At 47.6% G+C, this 16,101-nt stretch overlaps 1 protein-coding gene across 2 annotated transcripts; it reads right to left on the reverse strand.

The window, feature by feature from the left end:
- Positions 1 to 3,021: 3,021 nt before the first annotated feature.
- Positions 3,022 to 15,887, reverse strand: TSPAN16 (tetraspanin 16). Of its 2 annotated transcripts, XM_003941786.4 has the most exons (7): positions 15,683 to 15,887; positions 13,741 to 13,938; positions 12,818 to 12,892; positions 10,394 to 10,501; positions 8,457 to 8,609; positions 6,463 to 6,546; positions 3,022 to 3,194 (listed from the first exon to the last, which is right to left on the reverse strand). In XM_003941786.4, the coding sequence occupies exons 1-7, from the start codon at positions 15,749 to 15,751 to the stop codon at positions 3,147 to 3,149; spliced, it is 735 nt and encodes a 244-aa protein (XP_003941835.1). In that variant the 5' UTR covers positions 15,752 to 15,887; the 3' UTR covers positions 3,022 to 3,146. The 2 variants fall into 2 exon arrangements, with proteins under 2 accessions (XP_003941835.1, XP_003941836.1); XM_003941787.2 differs by lacking the exon at positions 12,818 to 12,892.
- Between the last annotated feature and the right edge of the window lie 214 nt (positions 15,888 to 16,101).

Below are 16,101 nucleotides of genomic sequence, written 5' to 3' on the forward strand. Positions count from 1 at the left end.
TAAACCAGGAAGTAGTAAGCAAAACACTTTCCTGACATGTGTGAGTCATTCTAGCAAATTATGAAAACAGAAAGGGAGGGGGTTTGCAGGAACCCCCCGACTTTGTAGCCACGTTGGACAGAAGTATGGGTAACCTAGGAACTCGATGCTTGCTACTGACATCTGAAGTGAGGGCAGGCTCAGTTTTGTGGGACAGAGCCCACATACCAGCTCTGGGTAACTGATGTCAGGAATGAATTGTAGGAAACCCAGTGGGTGTCCACATAGAATTGGAGAATTACTTGGTGTGGAAAAACCCACATATTTGGTCTCAGAAGTGTGGAGAAAAAAGTTAATTTCTGGCCAGACGAAGTGGCTCACACCTGTAATCCCAGCACTTTAGGAGGCTGGGGTGGGAGGATCACTTGACATCAGGAGTTCAAGACCAGCCTGACCTGCATAGCAAAACCCTGTCTCTACTAAAAATACAAAAATTAGCCATGTGCAGTGGCAGGCACGTGCAACTCCAGCTACTCAGGAGGCTGAGGCAGGAGAATCTCTTGAACCTGGGAGGTGGAGGTTGCAGTGAGCTGAGATCATGCCATTGTCCGTCAGCCTGGCAACAGAGCAACACTCTTTCTCAAAAAAAAAAAAAAAAAAAAGAGAAAAGTAATTAAAATAAACAATATTTTGCAACCTCTAATGAAAGAATTGATTCAGGATGCTATGGTTATTGAATGAACCCCTGAGTTCCTTGATGCTCAGCTGTGACCATGATTTATATATATATATATATGTATGCGTGTGTGTGTGTGTGTATTATTATTATTATTTGAGACGGAGTTTGGTTCTTGTTGCCCAGGCTGGAGTGCAATGGCATCATCTCGGCTCACTGCAACCTCCACCTCCTGGGTTCAAGCGATTCTCCTGCCTCAACCTCCCAAGTAGCTGGGAGTACAGGCATGTGCCGCTACATCCAGCTAATTTTTTCGTATTTTTAGTAGAGACGGGTTTCTCCATGTTGGTCAGGCTGGTCTTGAACCGCCGACTCAGGTAATCAATTCGCCGCAGCCTCCCAAAGTGCTGAGATTACAGGTGTGAGCCACCACGCTCAGCCCGTGATTATATCTTAAAAACCACTTGGATCATCCCCAAGCTCAAGTCACAGCCCAGTTCAAAAAAATTAGAACAGGATCTGTGGCTCAGGATTAGGTCGTTTGTTAAAGCTTCCAGGTGATTCCAATCTACAGCCAGTGCTGGTAACTCATACTTTTCAGGAAATATAGGGGCAAGAGGAACAGGGTAAATAAACCACAAAGAAAGCAGTAAACCCAGAACCTGTGGCACTCCTCAAGAATTTCACACTCTCTCTCTCTTTTTTTTTTTTTGAGATGGAGTCTCACTCTGTCGCCCAGGCTGGAGTGCGGTGGTGCGTTCTTGGCTCACTGCAACCTCTGCCTTCCGGGTTCAAGCAATTCTCCTTCCTCAGCCTCCAGAGTAGCTGGGATTACAGATGTGTGCCACCACATCTAATTTTTTTTTTTTTTTTTTTTTTTTTTTTTTTTTTTTTTTTTTAGTCAGAGTCTTGCTCTGTCACCAGGCTAGAGTGCAGTGGCACAACCTTGGCTCACTGTAACCTCTGCCTCCTGGGTTCAAGCGATTCTCTTGCTCAGCCTCCAAGTAGCTGGGATTACAGTCCCTAGCCACCATGCCCAACTAATTTTGTATTTTTTCTTTTTTTTAAAGACGGGGTTTCACTATGTTGGCCAGGCTGGTCTTGAACTCTTGACCTCATGATCCATCTGACTCTGCCTCCCAAAGTGCTGGGATTACAGGCATGAGCCACCAAGCCTGGCAGCATTTCACACTCTTTCTGCAACAAGTCAAAGGAAGGTGAGGTTAGCCAGGCAGGGTGGCTCACACCTGTAATCCCTGCACTTTGGGAGGCCGAGGCACGTAGATCACCTGAAGTCAGCAGTTTGAGACCAGCCTGGCCAACATGGTGAAACCCCATGTCTACTAAAAAATAGTAAAATTAGCCAGGCATGGTAGCAGCAGGTGCCTATAATCTCAGGTACTCAAGAGGCTAAGGCAGGAGAATCGCTTGAACCTGGGAGGCAGAGGTTTCAGTGAGCTGAGATCTCACCGCTGCACTCCAGCCTGGGCGACAGAGACACAGTCTAAAAAAAAAAACTTAGCCGGGCACCGTGGCAGATGCTTGTAATCCCAGCTACTTGGGAGGCTGAGAGGCAGGAGAACTGCTTGAACCCAAGAGGCAGAGGCTGCAGTAAGCCAAGATCCCGCCACTAAACTATAGCCTGGGTGACAGCGAGACTGTCTCTACAAAAAAAAAGAGTTGGGAGGAAGTTTCTGCGGGAAAGGGGGAAGGGTATTCCTGGAAAAGCCTTCGCAGGAACCATCACTCTCCCAGCAGCACGGGCTTCAGTTGTAGGCATCCCTTGCCATAACTTTTGAACTGTATTTGGAAAAACACTGGCCAGGGGAAAAATTTTTTTTCATTGAATATAAGGATTTTGAGTTGATACATGAGCAGTACGCAGCTGTCTTCACTGTAATTAGAGTTAATGACACTAAGAATAAGATGGTTATTTACAGGCCGGGCATGGTGGCTTATGCCCATAATCCTAGCACTTTGGGAGGCTGAGGCGGGTGGATCACCTGAGGTCAGGAGTTTGAGACCAGCCTGGCCAACATGGTGAAACTCTCTCTCTACTAAAAATACAAAAATTAGTCAGGCGTGGTGGTGGGCCCCTGCAATCCCAGCTACTCAGGAGGCTGAGGCAGAATTGCTTGAACCCAGAAGGCAGAGGTTGCAGTGAACTGAGATCATGCCATTGCACTCCAGCCTGGGCAACACAGCAAGACTCTCTGTTAAAAAAACAAAAAACTATGCACACACCAAGAGTAATTTACTAAACAGGAAAGTTGCATGAGAAAGAAAGACATAGCATCTCATTCAGGTATTTTGAGATAAAATCATTGACAAAAATAAAAGTAAGGAGAAAGGAGTCAGGCTGGACAGGGGTTTCCTGGGTCTTTTATTAACAATCTCCCTCCAGAAGCAGTGGGTGCCACAGAGAAATAAAACAGACCAAATCTCCAGCAGCCAGGTGGGCCCAGGTGTCCCGTCTTCTCCACCCTGGGTGTCAGCCCAGCTTGATAAACAGCAGCAAGGTGGCAAGAATTCCTGGCAACTGAAATGGGCACAGAAGAAAACATGGATCCAATGTTAGAGACCTCCGAACCAGAATCATAGTGGAGTTATGGGGGCAGGAGGAGCATCCTGTTCCAGAAAGGTGAGGGGCAGGGTTTACAGATGGCTGAAGAACCATCTGGGCTAAGCTGGAGCCACTGCAGTTCAGTTAAGAGAGGAAACAAAGTGCATCCATGTCCACTTCTTTTTTTGAGAAGGATTCTGGTTCTGTTGCCCAGGCTGGAGTGCAGGGGAACGATCTCAGCTGACTGCAACATCCACCTCCCAGGTTCAAGCAATTGTCCTGCCTCAGCCTCCCCAGTAGCTGGGATCACAGGTGCCCACCACCACACCTGGCTAATTTTGTGTGTGTGTGAGATATAGTCTCGCACTGTTGCCCCAGCTGGAGTGCAGTGGCACAATCTCTGCTCGCTGCATTCCGGGTTCAAGAGATTCTCCTGCCTCAGCCTCCAGAGTAGCTGGGATTACAGGCCACCACACCCAGCTTATTTTTGTATTTTTAGTAGAGACGGGGTTTCACCACGTTGGCCAGGTTGGTCTCAAACTCCTGACCTCGTGATTCGCCCACCTCGGCCTCCCAGAAGGCTGGGATTACAGGCATGAGCCACTGCACTTGGCCTAATTTTTGTATTTTTAGTAGAGACGGGGTTTCATCATGTTGGTCAGGCTGATCTCGAACTCCTGACCATGATATGCCCCGCCTCAGCCTCCCAAAGTGCTGGGATTACAGGCATAAGCCACTGTGCCCAGACAAGGATATACATTTTCTTTTTCCATTCATCAGTTGATGAACATTTGGGTTTTATCTACTTTTTTATTATTATGAATAATCCTGCTGTGAGCATTCACATAAAGGTTTTTGTGTGAATACATGTCTTCAATCATCTTGGATATAAACATGGGAGAGAAATTGCTGGGACAAATAATTCTATGTTTAACATTTTAGGAAGTGGCTTCACCATTTTACAATCTCACCAACAATGTGTAAGGGTTCTAATATCGCCACATCCTTGTAACACTTGTTATTGTCTTTCTTACTTTAGCCATCTAGTGGGAGTAAGTGTTTTTATTTGCATTTCCCTAATGATTAATGGTGGTAAAGCATTTTTGTGATTATTGGCCAGCTGTATCCCTTCTTTTGATAAAATCAAATCGCTTGTCCATTTTAGTCGGGTTGTCTTTTTATTATTAAGATATAATAATTCTTTATGTATTCTGGATACAAGTCCCATGTAGTTAACCAAGATGCAATTTTTTTCCCAAGCCATGATTTGTCTTTTCACTTTCTTCATGTCCTTTGAAACATGTTTTTCATTTTGACAATGTCCGTTTATCGATATTTTGTTTTGTCACTTGTCCTTTTTGATATAAAACTGAGGAAATTCCCTTATATTCCTAGATTTTTCAGGGTTTTTTTTTTTTATCAAGAATGGTAAAGATTCTATCAAATACTCTGCATTTATTGAGAGGATCGTATGGTTTTTGACCTTCATTCTATCAATATTGTATATTATATTAATATTCATATCTTTAACCAGCCTTTCCTTTCTGGGATACATCCCACTTGATCTTTTTATATATTGCTGGATTTAACCTGCTAGTATTTTGTTGAGGATTTTCGCATCTATATTCAAAAGAGACACTGGGTTGGGCTCAGTGGCTCACACCTGTAATCCCAGCACTTTGGGAGGCTGAGGGAGGCGGATCATTTGAGGTCAGGAGTTCCAGATCAGCCTGGCCAACCAGGAAAAACATTGTCTCTACTAAAAATACAAAAATTAGCTGGTCAATGCCTGTAATCCCAGCTGTGGAGACTGAGGCAGGGGAATCATGTGAACCCAGGAGGCAGAGGTTGCACCACTGCACTCCAGCCTGTTTGACAGAGCAAGACTCCATCTCAAAAATAAGAGACATTGATCTATAGTTTTACTTTCTTATGTATGTCACTGCAATATCTTGTAATGGCATCATAGAATAAATTGGGAAATATGTCTTCCCTCTTTTTATTGGCAGAGTTTGTGGGTGAAACAATGGTGTTAATTCTTCTCTCAAAGTTTAGTAGTCTTTCCAGTGAGGATATCTGGACCTGATCTTTTCTTCGTGGGAAGTTTTTGGTTACTAATTTAATCTAATCACTTGTTGTAGATCTATTTAGACATTCTACTTCTTCTTGAGTCAGTTTTGGTAGTTCGTGTTTATCTAGGAATGTGTGTATTCCATCTAGGTTATCTAATTTATTGCATACAGGTTCACACTATTCCCTAATCGTTGCTTTCTTTCTGTAAGATCAGTAGTGATGTCTGTCTTTCATTCCCTATTTTAGTAATTTGAGTAATCTTTCCCTTTTTTTCCCCTTCAGTCTAAAGTTCTGTCAATTTTGTTTTGTGTATCTTTTTTTTGAGACAGGGCATCACTGTCATTCAGGATGGAGTGCAGTGACACAATCATGCCTCACTAGCCTTGATATCCCAGGCTCAAGTGATCCTCCTCCCTCATCCTCCCAAATAGCTGGGACTACTAGCATGTGCCACCACACCTGGATAATTTTCTTATTTTTGTTTTTGTAGAGACAGGGATCTCACTATGTTGCTCAGGCCGATTTCGAACTCCTGGGCTCAAGCAATCCTCCTACCTCAGCCTCTCAAAGTGCTAGAATTACAGGCTGAGCCATTACAACCGACCTTTTTTATCTTTTCAAAGAATCAAATTTTGGTCTTACTGTTTTTCTCCATTTTACTTATTTTCACTCTGATCTTTAGTGTCTTCCTTCTGCTGGCTTTGGGTTTAGTTTGCTCTTCTTTGTTTAGTTTATTTCTTTTATTTATTTATTTATTTTAGTGTTGTATTTTGTTCGCTGCTTTGTCCCAGTGACCAAAACAGTATTTGTCAGGTGCTTTTTTTTTTTTTTTTTTTTTTTGACAGTGTTCACTCTTGTTGCCCAGTCTGGCATGCAATGGTGCAATCTCGGCTCTTCGCAACCTCCGCCTCCTGGGTTCAAGCAATTCTTCTACCTCAGCCTCCTGAGTAGCTGGGACTACAGGTATGTGCTACCACTCCCGGGTAAGTTTATATTTTTCATGGACACAGAGTTTCTCCAGGTTGGTCAGGCTGGTCTTGAACTCCTGACCTCAGTTGATCCACCAGCTTCAGCCTCCCGAAGTGCTCGGATTACAGATGTGAGCCACCGTGTCTGGGCAGTCAGTGCTTAATAAAACGGCTCGATGTGCCCTATGGAGGCTGGGTCTTACCTGTATCACTGCAGCTCCCAGAGAGCCCCCACTCAGGGTGAAGCTCTGAGTCTTGGTGATTTTCAGGAGTTTCTGGAAACAGCCCTGATGAAACAAACACCAAAACAAGCAGGAGCTGGTTCGGGGCTCATTGACTGCAAGTTGTCATCAACCCCAACTCACTGGGCCATTCAGACGCCTCTCAGATCCTTTGAGGAGAAGGGAACAGAGCCATGAGGGCCTTTGCTCCATCTCACTGGACTGCCACCTACTCCTGCCACCTAGCATCTTCCCTGTCCTCATTCCCCCAGTAGAACATGCCGATGACTCCCTTCTGTTTGTCTGTGCTAAGGTTCCAGTGTAGTGATTAAGTGTGGTTGGACGCCCTCGATTATTACTAGCTGTGTGACCTTGGAGAAATCACTATATCTCTCTGAACACCATTTTCCCATCTATAAATGGTACTCCCTGGATCTATCTGCTTTACAAGAATTTTGAGAGGAGTAAAAGAATCAAAGGCCAGGCATGGTGGCTCATGTCTATAATCCCAGCACTTTGGGAAGCCAAGACAGGAGGATCACGAGCCCAGGAGTTCAAGACCAGCAGCCTGGGTAACATAGTGAGACTCCATCTCTATTAAAAAATTTAAGCCGGGCGCAGTGGCTCAAGCCTGTAATCCCAGCACTTTGGGAGGCCGAGGCGGGTGGATCACGAGGTCGAGAGATCGAGACCAACCCCGTCAACAGGGTGAAACCCCGTCTCTACTAAAAATACAAAAAATTAGCCGGGCATGGTGGCACGTGCCTGTAATCCCAGCTACTCAGGAGACTGAGGCAGGAGAATTGCCTGAACCCAGGAGGTGGAGGTTGCAGTGAGCCGAGATCACGCCATTGCACTCCAGCCTGGGTAACAAGAGCAAAACTCCGTCTCAAAAAAAAAAAAAAAAATTAAATATTAGCCTGGCATGCAGCTGTAGTCCCAGCTACTTAGAGACTGAGGCAGGAGAATTGCTTGAGCCCAGCCAGTTGAGGCTGCAGTGAGAGCCATGATCATGTCACTGCATTCCTGCCTAGGGGACAGAGCAAGACCTTGTCTCAAAAATAAATAGGCCAGGTGCAGTGGCTCATGCCTGTAATCTTGGCACTTTGGGAGATGAGGCAGGTGAATCACGAGGTCAAGACATTGAGACCATTCTGGCGAACATGGTAAAACCCCGTCTCTACTAAAAATATAAAAATTAGCTGGGTATGGTGGTGGGCACCTGTAATCCCAGCTACTTGGGAGGCTGAGGCAGGAGAATCACTTGAACCCAGGAGTCAGAGGTTGCAGTGAGCCAAGATTGCACCACTACACTCTAGCCTGGTGACAGATCAAGACCCCATCTCCAAATGAATAAATAAAGCTGGGCATGCCTGTAATCTCAGCACTTTGAGAGGCTGAGGCTGGCAGATTCCCCAAGCCCAGGAGTTCAAGATCAGCCTGGATAACATGGCAAAACCTCGTCTCTACAAAAAATACAAAAATTAGCCAGGTGTGGTGGTGTGCACCTGTAGTCCCAGATACTTGGGGGACTGAGACGGAAGGATTGTCTGAGGCCAGGAATTCAAGACCAGCCTGGGAAACATAGCAAGGCCCTGTCTCTTCAATAAATTGTCTAAAAAATTAGATGAGCAGTCAGGCGCGGTGGCTCATGCCTGTAATTCCAGTACTTTGGGAGGCCAAGGTGGGTGGATCACCTGAAGTTAAAGACCATCCTGATCAACATGGTGAAAACCCATCTCTACTAAAATTTAAAAATTAGCCTGGTGTGGTGGTGCGTGCCTGTGATCCCAGCTACTTGGGAGGCTGAGGCAGGAAAATCACTTGAACCTGGGAGGCAGAGTTTGCAGTGAGCCGAGATCACACCACTGCACTCCAGACTGGGCAATGAGGGAAACTCCGTCTCAAAACAATAAAATAAGAAAGTCACCAGCCCTCAGGGGTCTGTCAAGGCAACACACAAAATCTCCAGTTACCTTCTGGTGGATGACATATGTGGACACGTTGCGTCCGTCACAGGCCACGGTTCCGATGGATTTACAGCAACCCCTAGGGTAAGTGTGGCCTGTTGTCATTTCGAAGGAAGAGCCAGAAAAATCTGTGTAGTTCTTTACCCCACAGCACTTCAGCTATAGAGAGGAGAAGAAATATTTAGAGAGTCCCTTTCAAATAATAAAATAATGAAAACATCAGAAATCATGGTTCTCATGGCTACTGTCCAGTGTGGTCACAATATTCCAGAGTCTGCTAAACATCCCCTTATAACCATCCCAGCCCAGCTCAGAACCCTTCCTGGCTCCCATCTCACTCAGGGTAAAAGCTGAACTTCTAGCCTGGGAAACAGAGTGAGACCCCCATCTCGGCAAAAAATTCAAAAATTAGCCAGGCATGCTGGCAGACACCTGTAGTCCCAGCTACTCAGGAGGCTGAGGCTGGAGGATCGATGGAGCCCAGGAGATCAAGGCTGTAGTGAGCTATGATCACGCCACTGCATTCCAGCCTAGACAACACAGCAAGACCCTGCCTCTAAAAAGAAAAGAAGAAGAAAAAAAGCTGAACTCCTCAGTGGTCCATAAGGCCCTGTGCGATGGGCCTCTGTCACCTCCTGCCCTTGCCCTGCTCCCAGTCCTTCCGCTTATTCATTCAGCTCCAGCCACACTGGTTCCTTTGCTGTCCACAAACACAGCTGGCTCCTGGCTCAGAGCCTTTGCATAGGCCGTTTCCTCTTTCTGCAATGTTCTTCTAAATATCTGCATGGTTTTCTCCCTTATTTCATTCAGGTCTCTATCGAAATGTCCCTCCCCAGAAAGGCCTTCCATGAACCCCCTTTTCTTTTCAACAGAGTCTTGCTCAGTTGCCCAGGCTGGAATGTAATGGCACAATCTCAGCTCACTGCAGCCTCCGCCTCCCAGGTTCAAGCAAATCTCCTGCCTCAGCCTGCCAAGTAGCTGGGACTGCAGGAGCCTGCCATCACATCAGGTTAATTTTTGTATTTTTAGTAGAGACCAGGTTTGACCATGTTGGCCAGGTTGGTCTCGCACTGCTGACCTCAAGTCATCCACCGCCTCGGCCTTGCAAAGTGCTGGGATTACAGGCGTGAGCCACTGTTCCCGGCCACCGAGAACCCTCTTCCCACATTAGCCACAGCTGGGGATGTGGGAAAAAGAAACAGGTTAGCCACAATCCCTGTATCAGCCAGGCTGGGCTAAGTTATGCAGAAGTAACAAACAGCTCCTCAATCTCAGTAGTTTGTTTGTTTGTTTTGAGACAGAGTTTCGCTCCTCTTGCCCAGGCTGGAGTACAGTGGCGAGATCTCCACTCACTGCAACCTCCGCCTCCCAGGTTCAAGCGATTCTCCTGCCTCAGTCTCCCGAGTAGCTGGGATTACAGGCGCCTGCCACCATACCCAGCTAATTTTTGTATTTTTAGTAGAGATAGGCTTTCACCATGTTGGCCAGGATGGTATCAAACTCCTGACCTCAGGTGATCTGCCTGCCTCGGCCTCCAACGTGCTGGGATTAAAGGGGTGAGCCACCGAGCCTGGCCATTTTTTTGTTTGTTTTTGTTATTTTTTTGAGATGGAGTCTCACTTTGTTGCCCAGACTGGAATGCAGTGGCTAAAACCTCAGCTCGCTGCAGCCTCCGCCTCCCAGGTTCAAGTGATTCTCCTGCCTCCATCTCCCGAGCAGCTGGAATTTCTGGCACACACGCCCACACCTGGCTAATTTTTGTATTTTTAGTAGAAACGGGGTTTCGCCATGTTGGCCAGGCTGGTCTCAAACTCCCGAACCTCGGGCGATCCACCTGCCTCGGCCTCCCAAAGCACTGGGATTGCAGGTGTGAGCCACCATGGCCGGCCCTCGTTGTGTATCTTTTACCACTATTTTTTTTTTTCTTTGGAAGCAAGTCTCACCTTCTCCATGACCAAATTCCACTGTGTAGAGTAGTCGTCTGGCTCATTGTAACCTCTGTAGTTCTTCCTCAGGGTCACGAAGCTGTGTTCCAAGGCCACATCTCGAACCTCACAGATGGGACAGGAAGTGATCAGTGCCCCAACTAGCAAGAGGGGCGCCGGTTCATTGGCCAGGGTGCTCGAGGATAGCGTGGGGAGGTGGGGGCTTCCCTTGTGCTGCCTTCGCTTTTCCTACCCTCAGCTCATGGGTCTGTGCTAGAGGAAGACACTTGGAGGCTACTGTGCCCCCCAAGAGAGGGAAACAGGGAGATGTGTGGGTCTGGAGCCAAGGGTATCTCTCTGTACCCATCACACACGAATTTGAATCATCTGCTCTTTGGCATCGCCCACAACCTGCCGCACCCACGATGGAGCTGAAACTCCATTAAAGAATTGAATATCACCTTCCACGGAATCTCTCTCTGCACAAGAGGAGCACATTTAATTTTCTGTTTTTTAAATAAAGGTTAGAAAAAATCCTTCTGCAAAGCGATGATAGAGGCACGTGGTTTGAAATTGACAATGCACAGAAGGGCAGACCATGAAAAGTCTCTCTCCCACCCCTTCCAGCCAAAAAATTTCCTCCCTCCCACTCCATACCAATGACTGTTAACTGTTTCCTGTGCCCCCAAAGAGATGTTCTATGTGTGTCAAAGCAAAGCATATTTTCACTATTTTTCCTATTTGGTTTATGCTGTACTCGGTTTTTTTTTTCTGCGTCTGGCTGCTCTTGACAAGAGTAGCAGGGGCTCTTGGTGGTCCGTAACCCTGTGGCCCTTGTCAGTTCTGTGCCCACTGCCCTGGCTCCCTAGTGCCAGCAAGTGAGGATTCTCTGGCCTCTGAGCCCACGTGCCCCCTGGGAGCAGCCCTTGATTCATTGTTGGATCAATACCCCGGCTCCCTCTCCACTGGAGTGGAATAACTTCAGTGCATGTTCTGTGCTGTGCCCAGTGTCCCCTTTTGTGGGCTTTCTTCCCTTACCTGCCTCATTTCCCATATCCCCTGCAGGTGCTTTCTGGGATCACCTCCCAAATAAACCACATGCCTTGGAATTCTTGTTTCAGGGTCAGCCTCTGTGGAGGATGCCAGTGAGGACAGCACTCTACGCTGGAGAGCATTCCATCTGGTGCCCAGAGAGCCGCCTCCTTCCCTGTACCTGTGTGTTCAGGACTCCACTGTATGGTTGTATTTTAACTTGCCTAAACCCTTGTTCATAGTTTCATACTCGCTAGGTCTTTGTAGTCTTTCTCTCTCTCTTCCTGGATGGATGGATGGATGGATGGATGGATGGATGGATGGATGGATGGATGGAGTTCTGCTCTTGTTGCCCATGCTGGAGTGCAGTGGTGCAATCTCAGCTCACTGCAACCTCTGCCTCGTGGCTTCAAGCGATTCTCCTGCCTCAGCCTCCCGAGTAGCTGGGATTACAGGCCTATGCTATCAAGCCCAGCCAATTTTTTTTTGAATTTTTAGTAGAGATGGGGTTTCACCATGTTGGCCAGGCTGGTGTCAAACTCCTGACCTCAGGTGATTTACTTGTCTCAGCCTCCCAAAGTGCTAGATTATGGGTGAGAGCCACCATGTCCGGCCCTCTTGGCAATCTTTCACATGCCCTGGTATGAATGTCATTCTGCACACCAGCAAGTGAGTCCTTGAATAATTCCCAGAGATGGGACTGCCGGGTCAAAGTGCTGAAGCTTTTGTCATTTGGGTGGATCTTGTTAAATTGTCCCTCTATTTTGAATACATTTCAAAACCCCAATCAATGTGCAAGCACTTCCGATCACCTCCCCTTCTCCTGCCACCAAACACAAGAGAGATGGACTAAACGAACTCAGCAGGTTTCCTGAGGCCTTGGAGGGACAGGCCGAGGAGTTCAGCTGTCACTCCATCGAAGGAGGTACCTGTGATGGGCCCCTCCATCGCGGGGTCCTCAAATCGATTGTGGGTGCCTGGCAGGGAGGGGTGGGCTTCTATTGGTTCTATATCTTTGCTTTTTTTTTTTTTTTTTCTTTTTCTGAAACGGAGCCTCATTCTGTCACCCACACTGGAGTGTGGGAGTACAGTCTCAGCTCACTGCAACCTCTGCCTCCTGGGTTCAAGTGATTTTCCTGCCTCAGCCTCCTGAGTAGCTGGAATAACAGGCGTGTGCTACCACACCTGGCTATTTGTGTGTGTGTGTGTGTGTGTGTGTGTGTGTGTGTGTGTACTTTTACTAGAGACGGGGATTCACCATGTTGGTCAGGCTGGTCTCGAACTCCTGACCTCAGGTGATCCGCCCGCCTCGGCCTCCCAAAGTGCTGGGATTATATGCATGAGCCACTGTGCCCAGCCTTGGTTCTGTATCTTTCTAATGCTGTGTGGGAGGAGCAGGGCTGTACTTACTATTGGAAAGAAAAGAAGGACCACGGTGGCCGCTGTCACTTCCACGATGAGGACAATGATCATTGACAGGATGCACTGAAAAACACGTGGGGTGGGGAGTGCCGGAAGCCTGCTCAGCCTCGTCCCGACCTTGTGCCCTGCAGGTGAGGGGCTGTCCCTGTTCTCCTGACACAGCACCCCAGGCCACCCCGGCCTCTCCAGTTTGAAAGAACTCAGCCGGGCACAGTGGCTCACGTTTGTAATCCCAACACTTTAGGAGGCTGAGGCGGGCAGGTCACAAAGTCAGGAGTTTGAGACCAGCCTGGCCAACATGGTGAAACCCCATCTCTACTAAAAATACAAATATTAGATGGGCACAGTGGTGGGTGCCTGTAATCCCAGTTACTCAGAGGCGGAGGCAAGAGAATCGCTTGAACCCAGGAGGTGGAGGTTGCAGTGAGCCGAGATTACACCACTGCTCTCCAGCCTGGGTGACAGAGACCCTGTCCCTAAAAAAAAAAAAAAAATAGGGGACACCAAGCAGCATTGTTTGCAACACACACAGTAACAGTAAAAGATTTGTATCTGGGCTGGGCACGGTGGCACATGCCTGTAATCCCAGCACTTTGGGAGGCCAAGGAAGGCAGATCACAAGGTCAGGAGATCAAGACCATCCCGGTCAACATGGTGAAACCCCATCTCTACTAAAAATACAAAAATTAGCTGGGAGTGGTGGTCTGCGCCTGTAGTTCGGGAGACTGAGGCAGGAGAATGGTTTGAACCCAGGAGGGCAGAGGTTGTGGTGAGCTGAGATCGCGCCATTGCACTCCAGCCTGGGCAACAAGAGCGAAGCTCCATCTCAAAAAAAAAAAAAAAAAAAAAAAAAAAAAAGACGTGTATGTTTTGGGAGGCAGTTTTGGGGTCTGTGTGCAGATGCAACTTACAAACAAGAGCATGCCTCTGCTCTCTTTAGCTGCTCCATACCACCCGGCACAGCCAAGCAGTATCGTGATGCATCCCATTACCAGGCACAGAAAGCCCACGTGAAGCAGGTATGCGGTGGACAGCCCAAGGACACTCGTCAGGGAGGTCCCTCCACATTTACCACCAATGCCCAGGCCGAGGAGGATGATGCCAGACACCTGTAGAACAGAAATCAGAAAGAAGAGTGATCTGCTAGTTGGATACAAATAGAACTGGGTGAGTGCAGTGGCTCATGCCTGTAATCCCAGCACTTTGGGAGGTTGAGGTGAGAGTATCACTTGAGCCCAGGAGTTCAAGAGCAGCTTGGTGAGACCTCATCTGTCCCCCATCCCCCCTCCAAAAAAAAAGCTAGCCAGGCTTGGTGGTTTGTGCCTATAGTCTCAGCTACTCAGACGTCTGCAGTGGGAAGATCACTTGAACCCACGAGGTTGAGGCCACAGTGAGCTATGACTGTACTCCAGCCTGGATGACATAGCAAGATCCCATCTCAAAGAATAAAATAGGCTGGGCACAGTGGCTCACGCCTGTAATCCCAGGACTTTGGGAGACCAAAGTGGGCAGATCACTTGAGGTCAGGAGTTCAAGACCAGCCTAGCCAACATGGTAAAACCTCCTCTCTACTAAAAATACAAAAATCAGCCAGGCATGGTGGTGTGCACCTGTAATCCCAGCTACTCAGGAGGCTGAGGCAGGAGAATCGATTAAACCCAGGAGGCAGAGGTTACAGGGAGCTAAGATCACGCCAGCCTGGACAACAGAGCAAGAGTCTATCTAAAAATAAATATAAAATAATGTCATAGGACAGGGTTTAGCACATTTTTTTTTTCCTGAAAAACCTAGATATCATGGCCTCCGTAGGCCTTAAGGTATCTGTCGAAACTATGCAGCTCTGTGGGTGTAGCTCAAAAGCAGCTGTTTATAATCTGTAAGAAAGTGGGCATGGCCACTTGTATGTAACACTTTATTTTTTTTTAATCGGGTTGGGGTTCTCGCTATATTGCCATGCTGGTCTTGAACTCGAGGCTCAAGAAATCTGCCTGCCTCAGCCTTCCAAAGTGCTGGAATTACAGGTGTGAGCCGCTGCACCCAGCCTTATTTCTTTTTAAAATATTACAAGTGAAGAGACAAGAAATGATACTTCATTTCCTTCTCTTTCCTGACAGCTTTTCCTTAGACTATAAGACAATTACTTCTTTTTTTTTTTTTTTTTTTTTTTTAAAGTGAGACAGAGTGAGACTGTGTCATCCAGGCTGGAGTGCAATGGCATGATCTCAGCTTACAGCCAACCTTTGTTGCCCAGATTCAAGCAATTCTCATGCCTCAGCTTCCCAAGTAACTGGGATTACAGGCACCCATCACTATATCCAGCCTTTTTTTTTTTTTTGTATTTTTAGTAGAGACTGGGTTTTACCATCTTGGCCAGGCTGGTCTTGAACTCCTGACTTCATGATCCCCCCAGCCTCAGCCTCCCAAAGTGCTTGGATCATAGGCGTGAGCCACCGTGCCTGGTCTGACAATTCTTTAGCAATGTACATTTCGGGTTACTTTTATGGTAAAGAAAAAAAATGTCTTGACAAATTTAAAAGATCAAGAAAGCATCCCTTCCTTCTGACCTTCCCAAACAACTTTGTCTGCTTCAGGATTTGACTTAGAGCCAAGCTCTTCCATCCCCTGCCCGGGCTCCCCCAGATCACACACGTTTGCACTGGATTTCACCAGTTCTGGGTTGACGGGAGGTCCCAGCGCTTCCTGTTCCTCCTCCTCCGTCTGCCCTACATCCCTCCTGCTTCTCTAGGGAACCACAGATCTCGATGCCAATTTGGATCAAATTATTTCTTTCGGGGAGCCGACCGTGGAGGAAGGGCTGCAACATACCAGGGGCCTGGATTGTGACATACTTACAGCCACGAAGCCATTGAGTAAAGATAACAGTTTCTTCAAGGAAGAATAGGGAGTGTGGGTTTCGGCCATGCTGGACAGACTGGGGTGCCCTGGACATTTAACTTAGCATCTTCCTGAACCTCGGGGCTACTGTTTCCCAAGATGATAGGGATCTGAGATGGGGCACCAGTGCTGACTGGCTCTGCCCCTCTCTGTCCTGGCTGCCCAGCAGCTGCCCCCTGCCCTAGTTGTAAGCCTTTTATCACATCACAATTGGGTAGTGGAGCAAGGCCCAGGGTCCAGGGAACCAGGTGCCCCAAACCGCCCCTGTTGGCTCCTCATCCTTCAAACAAGCCACACCAGGGAAAGAGAAAAGGCAAGGGATGCTGCCCTGCTACCTTCCAGATGCCACCGGGATCTTGTGGGCATAGTGCCCAGCA

The sequence above is a fragment of the Saimiri boliviensis genome, chromosome 14 (genome assembly GCF_048565385.1).
Source record: "Saimiri boliviensis isolate mSaiBol1 chromosome 14, mSaiBol1.pri, whole genome shotgun sequence".
Classification (NCBI taxonomy): Eukaryota; Metazoa; Chordata; class Mammalia; order Primates; family Cebidae; genus Saimiri; species Saimiri boliviensis.